The 10,573-nt window shown below is 37.0% G+C and overlaps 2 protein-coding genes across 2 annotated transcripts; both read right to left on the bottom strand.

Moving 5' to 3' along the window:
• Window positions 1-3,100: 3,100 nt before the first annotated feature.
• LOC145672660 (uncharacterized) lies at window positions 3,101-4,789 on the bottom strand. The gene has a single exon (XM_081741824.1). It carries the CDS (start codon window positions 4,787-4,789, stop codon window positions 3,101-3,103), a length of 1,689 nt encoding a protein of 562 aa, XP_081597950.1.
• Window positions 4,790-5,293: 504 nt separating this feature from the next.
• Window positions 5,294-8,302, bottom strand: LOC145672661 (uncharacterized). The gene is made up of 2 exons (XM_081741825.1): window positions 8,035-8,302; window positions 5,294-7,707 (listed from the first exon to the last, which is right to left on the bottom strand). Exons 1-2 carry the CDS (start codon window positions 8,300-8,302, stop codon window positions 5,294-5,296), a joined length of 2,682 nt encoding a protein of 893 aa, XP_081597951.1.
• Window positions 8,303-10,573: the final 2,271 nt, after the last annotated feature.

The following is a 10,573-nucleotide window of genomic DNA, read 5'->3' on the forward strand; positions in this document are numbered from 1 at the left end:
TCTTATTGCAAGAAAATCGCATTGTTCTTACGAAGACGTAAGAAACACTTTTTCTCAGAGTAAATGTGGAGAACAGCAAACTGAAAAAAGCACCTGCTAGTAAATCGGAAAAGTGTTTACAGAAATGTCATAAACAGCAATAATAGTGTGGAAGAGGTGAATAAATTAAAAAATTTAAGTGTACAAGCAACAAGTGAAAACGAAATGAAAGAAGAAATGAAAAGTAGATTCTTACTATTCCAAACAAGTCTTTAGCGTATCAACATTTATCGAAGAAGTCAAAAGCATATGGTGTGATCAACTGAAACAAGTTTGCAGATAATATCTGCGAAAGTACTTATGATATTTAAATATTTACCGAGCAAAATAGCTCTAGTGGTAGAGCGTTGGCTTCGCACTCGGGAGGTCGTGGGTTCGATTTCCGCTGACGACCATCCTGACTGGAGTTTTCAGGGTTTTCTTCAGGCCTACCAGGCAAATGCCGGGATGGTACCTACTAAACAGGTCCTGGCCGATATCCAGTGTAAAATGGTCTCGGTGCTGTAGCTGGTGGTTGTTAAATAAATAAATAATGTTTACATGCAATATAAAAGTATCTATGATGAGTGTGTCCAAGTACATATGCTTCTGAAGAAGTCATCACAAGCGTTTAAACGTTTTATCCATTGTGTGATTAATCTATGAATGCCATTCATATACGATTTGGAATGTTGACGTTTCCAAACATTGACGGAGCCCGATGGCCTTCACGTATCATCTGGGTAAACTTGTAATCTTTCAACGCCTTCTTCAGAAGGCCAAAAATATGAAATTCACAATGTAGAAGGTCAGGACTACAGGAAATATAACGCAACATTTCCTAATTGAAACTTCGAAACAAATCTCAACGTGACGTACAATATTTGAACGGACATTACCACGCTACACAATTACCTCAGAAGTAAATGATCTCGGTCTTTGGTTTGTAATGAATGTGTCTATAAGGTCAGCGAAAGGATCTTCCGAAAAGGGTAGCTCTATATTTGGTTTGGAATAAGTCTGAGGAGGCAGTCGTCTTCGGGGTGAGCACTTGCACTCCAGTCGCTAATTGGATTTGCCACTGATTCTTGATTTTTTTTACATAATTCGGGACATCATAAACGTACTAGGGCTTAAAACAATAAAAGGTCACCGCGAAAGGAAACGCAGCTATGAAACTTCAACTATGTACAACTTCAAGAGTAAGAAGAAAATAGACAGTCAGCTATAGAGAAGGTAAAGTTATCGTATAACAAGAAATTTAATTCTACAGCAATTCTACAAATCTACAATTCAAGGATAAATTCTACAATAAAAACTGAGAAGAGAGAAACGGAAGTGGTAGATTGTTCGTAAAGTATAAGTCATTGTTAATACACACAAAAGTTGCAATCTCTCATAGACCATACATATTTCAACATGTTTCGTAAGTGGGCACAAATCTTAAACTCAAAGTATGTATCTATTGGAGAAACAGTTATTTCTCAGAGAGTATATTTCCACTGAGAAAAAATAAATCAATCAAACATGTGTATCATCTCTTCTTTTAAATTCTAACAGAGTTCTAATTTAAGCGATATACTATGATTTTTGTTCATTGAAATATTGTATTTGTATTGTATTTGATTGTTTATTTTTCTCATTAAACTTGAAATAAAATACACCAGACATTCTCCCGTTTTTTTCGAGGTCACCCTTGCACCGCCATTGTATTACGTTCAATAGTGCATTATTGGAATGTATGACTAAAAGTAATAGTCATCTCGTTTTAACCCACTTCGACCCGATATTGTGATCTCAAGTTATCGCTGTTTTTGCATTTTTTAGACAAATTTTCAGCTAGTCAAAGCACAGAGGGAAGCATTGATTTCACCCAGGTTGAACTGTACTTTTTTCATTATCTTAGTGTCAGGAATTACCCCCTAAACATTGTTGGTATTGTTTTGAAACACACTGTATATTTTTGACATAAGTAAACCCATAAAGAAGTAAAAAAAAAAAGAAAAAAGAAAATTCTGGAGCGGACGAACACTCATTTCAACGACAAGAATTTTTTGGGTTCAAGAACATTGCAACGGAACGGACTAAGTTCTTAACCCGGGGTATCACTGCAGTATGTGAGTACATATAGAATGGAAACTAGAGTATTAAAAGTACTTCAGTGCAAAGTATAGATCTATTAGGATAAGAATAGCAGGGCGCCAAATTTCTGGTCGTCAGGTCGCCATTGGCGACTAGAAATTTAGAGCTGGCGACCAGTGTTCAGTAGGAGTGGTTTCTGCACAGTGTTGCGCAGTTTCTGTTTCTCACGAAAATAATTGTCATTGGGTGAGAGAAAACACGGAATGTAAAGTCTTCACAACGGAAAAGGAAATCTTCACAACGCTGTAATTCGCGGTGTCCCGACAAAACGTACCAGCGACAAAACGTACCACTTGAATTTTCGCGACAAAACGTACCACTTTTGACGACCTGTCATAAATGACAACCTGTCATCGATTAATTAAAGCATTTCTGATATTTATTCCACGACAAAACGTACCACTTATATAAATTACAACCTGTCTTAGACTAATTAAAACATTTCGGATATTCAATCCGCGACAAAACGTACCACTTCAAGCATTTTTTTTTTCAGCGTGTTCACAGATTATTCTCCAGATCGAACAAACTTCTCTTAAATGTTCTGTACGTGACAAACGTAACATTAAACACGTTTATCAGCGAGTAAGAGAACATGAGTCTTCCAAAATACATTAGACCAGTGTGGATGCTGTTCTGTCTTTTGATGAATAAATGTTCACAAAACAACTTAATTGTGATAAATGAATACATGTTTATTTGCACTAACTACACAACAACTGCTAACACTTACAACTTACTGTTATATTATCTTTTTTGTAAGAATTCCGGAGGACCGTCTTGTATGGATCTCTTGGTGCTCAACTTGCTGACACTCACACACACAAAACTGTTTTTGAAAACAAAAGAGAAACGTTATGCAAATATAATGACAATGATACAAACTCACAATAGAAGTCTCTACATTCTCCCCTCTCTTGATTGAACCAAGTCAATCAACTTACACACAATCCACATGATCATTTTTTGGTAAAGGTACAATTTTAGTAATTGGTCTCTTAACAGTCCCTGTCTTACACTTTACACTCACTACTCTCACTAGTCCATCTTTTCCCGGAAACACTTGTTGAATAACACCTAATTTCCATGACAATGGAGGAGAATTGTCTTCTTTGATTAGAACCACATCTCCAATAGAAATATTAGTTTGTTTTGTTGTCCATTTTCTTCTCTGCTGTAGTTCATGTAGATAATCCTGAGACCATCTTTTCCAAAAATGCTGCTTCATCTTCTGAAGGTGATTCCATCTTGATAATCGGTTGGTCGGAATGTCCACTAGATCTGGTTCAGGAATGCTCATCAAAGGTTCACCAATAAGGAAATGTCCTGGTGACAAAAATGAAGGATCATCGGGATCATTGGATAGAACGGTGATTGGTCTTGAATTCAAACAGACTTCTATTTGTGTTATGACTGTGTTGAGTTCTTCAAATGTCAAAATCGTGCAACCTACTATTCTTCTTAAATGAAACTTAAATGACTTCACTGCACTTTCCCAAATGCCTGCAAAATGACTTGCTCTGGGTGGAATGAAATGCCATGTAAATCCTTCTTGCACTGCAACATCTTGAAATGAGTTTTGAAATTGTTGTGAACTGAGTATTTGTTGAAGCTCCTTAAGTTCTCGCTGAGCTCCAATGAAATTGGTTCCGTTGTCACTATAGATGTTCGAAAATTTGCCTCTTCTGGACACAAATCTTCGAAGAGATGCTAAAAATGCTTGGCTACTCAAATCACTCACTAACTCCATATGAATCGCTTTGGTTGCTAAGCACACGAATATTGCAACATACGCCTTTGTCACTTTACGAGATCTAGTTCCTTGCTTAATCATTAGGGGACCGGCGAAATCCACCCCTACGTGAATAAACGCTCGAGCTGGCTGTACTCGTGCTGATGGTAATTGACCCATGAGTTGTTCTGAAGCTGACGCTTTCAATTTAAAACAAACTAGACACTGATGAATGATAGATCGAACGACTTGTTTAGCTCGTGGGATCCAATATTTTTGCCTCAATGATGAAATCAATAACTGCGGTCCAGCATGTAACAATCTTTTATGTTCCGCTTCAATTATCAATTTGGTGAGATGCTCTTTAGGTGGTAAGATGATCTGATGTTGGCTATCATACGGTAAGTCGGAGTTTTTTAGCCGTCCTCCCACTCGTAGCAACTGTTCATTATCTATAAATGGATACAAAGATTTAAGTTCACTTTGGGATGAAACTTGGCCTGACGAAGCTAAGTCCTTGAATTCTTGCGAATAACTAACTTGTTGGATTAGCTTAATGCATTGTTGTAAAGTATCACTAATTTCAGAAGTGGAAATAGTTCCTACTTTCTTCTCGTTGTGGTTTTTACAATTGTAAATAAAACGACGACACAAACAAATAACTCGCAATAGTTTCCACAATGATGAAAATTTTTCCAGAAAGCTTATGTCACCTTCATAACTAACTAAAGATATGCTCGTTACTTTCCTTTCTTCTGGAACATCTTCGTCTACCACTTCTGATTGTTCGGGCCATGCAGATGATTCAAGCCATGCGGGTCCATGCCACCAAATATCTGCTTCCTTCAACTGTTTCGGATCCATTCCCCGTGTAATAATGTCGGCTGGATTGTCCATTGACGACACATGATGCCATTGGTTGACTAATGTGATCTCCTGTATCTCTGCAACCCTGTTTGCCACGAACTCCTTCCATCTGGCAGCTGGAGATGATATCCATGCAAGCACTATTTTTGAATCGGTCCAGAAGTAAGTACTATTCACTGAAATGTTTAATATCGGAATTATTTTTCGATACAGCCTGCTCAAAAGTACTGCCGCACAAAGTTCAAGTCTTGGTAACGTTACCTTTTTAATAGGAGCTATTCTCGATTTAGAACCCAAAAGTTTAACAGTAGTTTTGCCTGAAATGTCAACAGTTTTAACATAAATTCAACAGCCGTAAGCAAGTTGACTACTGTCAGCAAACCCATGTATCTCGACATGAATATAATTCTTCAATACTACACATCTATCAATTTGTATTTCGTTAACACTTGGAAGATGATGACACATGTCTAACCATTGTTGATAGAGCTCTGATGGTATTTGATCATCCCAATTGATCTTATGGATCCACATTTATTGTAAGAAAATCTTGAACGGAGTAACTACAGGGCTTATAAGTCCTAAAGGATCAAACATTTTTGCTATTCTCGAAGTCACTTGACGTTTGGTTGGTATGTTGGTCGTGAGACATTCTTTGACTGACTTGTTGGTGATGAGAAGCTTATCTGATGTAGGATTCCACGATAAACCCAATGTTGAAACACCTGACTCGGACTCAAATTCAAACGGTAAGTTAATTTCCCTATGTTCTTCTGGCACTGCTTCCAACAATGCTGGCTCGCTCGAACACCATTTTCTTAAAGTAAACCCACCGCTTTGCAATAATTGAATAAGTTCTTTCTGAAGCTTTAACGCCTGTTCAACGTTGTGGCATCCTGAGCTTACATCATCCATATAAAAATCACGTTCCAATACTGTTGCTGCTTGAGGATATTTACTTCTTTCTTCTTCCGCTAACTTTCGAAGACATGCCGTCGCCAAATATGGTGATGATGCTTCACCATATGTGACCCGCTGCAACTCATAAATCTTGACTGGTTCCACTGATGAATATCTCCACAGAATTCTTTGAAGTCCAATGTCATCTTCATGAACTTTAATCATTCGATACATTGACTGAATATCCGCCGTAAAAGCAATAGGAAAGGTTCGAAATCTCGTGACAATTGAATGTAAATCTTGCTGGATTGTTGGTCCTGTCATAAGTATGTCGTTTAATGAAACCCCTGTTGAAGTCTTTGCAGAAGCGTCGAAAACCACTCTTAGCTTTGTTGTGGTACTGGATGGTTTCAATACTGCATGATGTGGCAGATAACATTTCATACCATTATCTTCATGTTCTTCTTTCACTGGTTTCATATGATCTAATTCTTCATATTCCCTCATAAAGTTACAGTACTGCTCGTTAATTTCTGGACACTGCTGCAACCGTCTTTCTAGCTGGTAAAATCTACGAAGAGCTAAATTATATGATTCTCCTAATGTTTTATGATTTGGCTTAATTGGCAGACGTACAACGAATCGACCACTTCTATCTCTGGTAGTGTTTTCCTCAAAGTGTCGTTCACATTGCCTTTCTTCTTGAGTCATGACTGTTGAATGTATAGTTTCGAGCTCCCAAAATGCCTGTAACTGTCTATCAAGGTTACTTTCTTGCACAAAAAATGACACTTGTGGTATACTAGAATTTCTTGTTGTAGGAACTTTACCCGCCAAAATGTACCCAAATTCAGTCTCTTGTACTACTGGATAATTCCCTGGTCTAGTTAGTTTATGCGATAGCAAAATGTCCAAAAACACTTCCGCGCCTAACAAAATGTCAATAGTGTCTGGTTGGTGAAAGTTAGGATCTGCATACACTATGTCTGTCGGCAAGTTCCAATCAGCATGATCTATTGGCCTACTTGGGATGTTATCTGTTATTTTGAGCAAAACTAAACAGTTTACATCAATTGCAAATTCACGAATTCTTGATTCTATATGTACATCTACACAATGGTTTGTTTCACTAATCACACTATTAATACCTTGAATTGGAACTTGGTGTTTATTTTTAGGTAGACGCAACCTTTGAACTAAATCTTCAGTCACAAAATTACTTTGACTGGCAGAATCTAATAATACTCTACATGGATGTAATTTACCATTTGCATCTCGTACATTTACTATAGCAGTAGATAACATAACAGTAACATTTGGTTTTCCCTTGAAAATGCAATAAGAACCTTGTGTCATATTTTCCCTATTCGTATTAGAATGACTCGAAAAATTTCTTGATTGTGAATTAGCAACACTGGTTTTCTCATCTGATTTTGACATTACGTCATAATGCAGCAAGGTATTATGCCTTTTGGAGCATCGTTTACAGCCACCTGATCTGCACGTCTTTACCTTACATTCTTTTTTGAGACAGTTGAAACACAATAAATTATCTCGAACATAGTCTTGTCTTTCTTTTGCTTCAGCGTTTAAAAATGCAGGACATTTAAACAGCTGATGTATTAGGTTTTGTTTACAAAAGTTACAGAAAGACTGAGTTGTTGTCACGTATGATTTGGTTGTTTTTTCTTTTTGTTTTGGTTCAGCACTCTGTCTATTTTTATCGCCCCTTGACCTTGACACTACTTCCTGCGATGGTGTATTTTTTATAGTTTCAAATGCTTGACACCTACGTTCCAAGAAAGCAAAGAACTCTGATAAGGGAGGGAAAAAATTATCTGTGATTTGTAACTCCCACGCACGCCTAGTGTTATTGTCTAATTGTGAAACGAAATGTTGAACTAACAAAACCTCTTCTAGTGGTGTCTGCAAATCTAAAGCTCGTAATGCATTCAAGTTACTAGTAGCTGTATTAATAAATTCTCTTAATTCTGATGTAGTTTCCTTTGTGATACATTTAATATGTAACAAATTACGGACATGAGTAGCTGCAATCAAACGTTTATTTTCATACCTGTCTTTCAATAATTGCCATGCAATTTTATAATTAGCTTCTGTAACTTGCAGATTCGCTATTAAATCATACGCCTCCCCCCTCAATGCACTCCTTAGGTAATGGAACTTTTGCAACACTGACACGTTATCGTTATTATGAATCATAACTTTAAAATTGTCTGAAAATGAAAGCCAATTTTCGTATCGTCCTTCAAATGATGGCAATTCAACACGAGGCAATTTTAATTGATCATTTGACACCTGATTCTCATTTTTTGAGGAATTGTTTGAATGAGATTCCTGGCTACGCTGAATAATACAATCCTCTAGTTGCGCTAATACATCATAGTAACTGGTTTCAAACTCCTCTCTATATGTATCGTCCTCAAGTTGTTCGTAATTTATTTCTAACTGTGATTGTACTTCATCGAACTTTTTATACAACTCAATCATTGCAGTCTTACGTACTTTCACCTGACTAATTGTAGTTGTTGAATTAATATTACTTACGTAGTTTTGAATTCTTGTCAGCTGACTTTTGCACACACCACGTTGTTTCACTAACTTGCTTCTTTCCGAGTCCTCCATCTTGAAAAATATTGTAAGTCCACACTCTAATAAACACAAGTCCACACACAAGTCCACACTGATGAACGTGTTCCCACTTATGTCTATTCACATAGTTTCCAGAAGAATTAATAAACGTCACTGCACACATGAACAGAACTAAACAAAGAGCAATGTAACAATTGTTCACATACACACTTCACAGTTTATATCAAACGCTAGTTCACTGTGATCCGGTCGGAGCTGACCAATGTTCTGTCTTTTGATGAATAAATGTTCACAAAACAACTTAATTGTGATAAATGAATACATGTTTATTTGCACTAACTACACAACAACTGAAACACTTACAACTTACTGTTATATTATCTTTTTTGTAAGAATTCCGGAGGACCGTCTTGTATGGATCTCTTGGTGCTCAACTTGCTGACACTCACACACACAAAACTGTTTTTGAAAACAAAAGAGAAACGTTATGCAAATATAATGACAATGATACAAACTCACAGTAGAAGTCTCTACAGATGCTTACATATCTAACAAAGGAGAACATAATGTTAAGAAACTACTTCCTCATGAACAGATAAAACAACGGCAGTATAAGGTTGAGAAGAACAGACAGGTAATGTATCGAGTTGTCAAAGTGCAGAAACTCATTGGTAAAAGAGGGCTCATTTACAGAGGAAATGTAGCAGCCTATTAACTGAAAGACACAGCTATAGATCATGGAAACTTTTTGGGTATTATTCCTTTCTTAAGCAAATTTGATCTTCCGCTTAAAAGTAATTTAGATAAGGTCACTGAGAAGAGTCATATACGAGGAAGTAAGCAGGATAGTGGTCGCATAACTTTTATTAAACACGGCGAATTATGTTTTGAATGCTATCAGCACACTTATCAGAGAAGATATTTCGAAAGAAGTCTCTCAAGCTTCAATATTTTCTGTTCTATTAGACACTACTCAAGATATAGTAGTTTCAGGCCAGTGCTCTGTTGTTTTACGGTATGTTGTTAAAATGGTTGTCAAACAAAGTATTGTTATCATTGTAAAATGTATATCTACCACAGGCCAGTGTCCTTGCGGTTTACTGCTGGAAATTCTGCAGAAGTTGAACCTTGATATTAAGAAGTGTATTGGAAATTCAACCGATGGCTCAACAGTATTCGCAAGGGCAATATTCGCAGTAACATGCAAGGACAATATTCGGATTTTTTTCAATTCACCTATGATCAGTTACACTGTGATTCAGTTGATTTTGAGTTTAACGGCCCTTTTAGCAGCGAGGCTATATGAGACGGGACATAACTGATTTACGGGAAATCCGAAGCACATGAGCTCCCGCCAGGAACCGAACCCAGGTCTCCCACGACAAAGGCGCATACGCTAATCGCTTAACCACTAAGAAACTCAGTTACACGTGTGGTGTAACACTCATATACTTAATCATGTCATATGTAATCTGACAAAAAATTGCATTGATTCTGTGTCATTGTTCTGCTGAATGACTGTGCGATATTTATGCATGAGTCTTATCAGCGAATGGACATTTGGAAGATCAAATGTTAACAAACGAGTCTTACAGTTATTGCGGAAACGAGATGGTAGGAAACACATTGTTTTTCAGAAAAAGTATGGTCATTTTTCGAACCCAGAAAGTGCTTTGTATATATAGAGTTGACCATAACAATTAAAAAAATTGCTTCTACAGAAAATATCAAACCAAAAGCTAGGTGTAAAGCGAAAGGATATATAAAAGATCTTCTCAAGTTCGAAACAACTCGGACAGCACAAATGTTCCTTAAGATATTTCAAGTGACGACCTCTCTGTCAAACTATCTCCAAATAGATGGTGCTGCTAGTGTAGTCCTATCGGATAGTGCAGACTACTCTGTTCCAAGTGAAAGAGTTGAGAGATGATTTTGAATCCGTTAAGAATGCAGCATTAAGTTTTGCAGAATGCGCCAACAACAAATTTTAAGACTTAGAACGTGATTTTTTTTTCTATAGACCTGTCGACAATTCGCCTTCAGAGATGGACGAAGATTTTCCTGTGAATATGAAGATGAAGCTGCTTCTATTCAATGACCAGGTACTGCATCGAAGCATTCAACACAATATTGGACATGGTAGTTTCGAGTATTTCTTCAATATTCAAGAAGCAATGTACTTTATGGATTATTTGGACCCTAGACATTTCAACCAAGCAACAGAACTTCCAGACGTGCCTTTCGATAAACTTACATATTTTCTGAAAAACTTCAGTAAAGAAGTTTCCAAGGATACTATAAATG

This window comes from Thermobia domestica, chromosome 16 (genome assembly GCF_964235325.1).
Source record: "Thermobia domestica chromosome 16, izTheDome1.hap1.1, whole genome shotgun sequence".
In the NCBI taxonomy this organism is placed as follows: domain Eukaryota; kingdom Metazoa; phylum Arthropoda; class Insecta; order Zygentoma; family Lepismatidae; genus Thermobia; species Thermobia domestica.

What these genes read in the sequence shown, in the direction of transcription:
- LOC145672660 (XM_081741824.1), bottom strand. Translation starts at nt 4,789, where the DNA reads ATGGACAATCCAGCCGACATTATTACACGGGGAATGGATCCGAAACAG.
- LOC145672661 (XM_081741825.1), bottom strand. Translation starts at nt 8,302, where the DNA reads ATGGAGGACTCGGAAAGAAGCAAGTTAGTGAAACAACGTGGTGTGTGC. An exon ending in ATTAGCGCAACTAGAGGATT is followed by an intron (nt 7,708 to 8,034) that starts GTATTATTCAGC and finishes GTTTGATTGCAG; the next exon opens with CTACTCATGTCCGTAATTTG.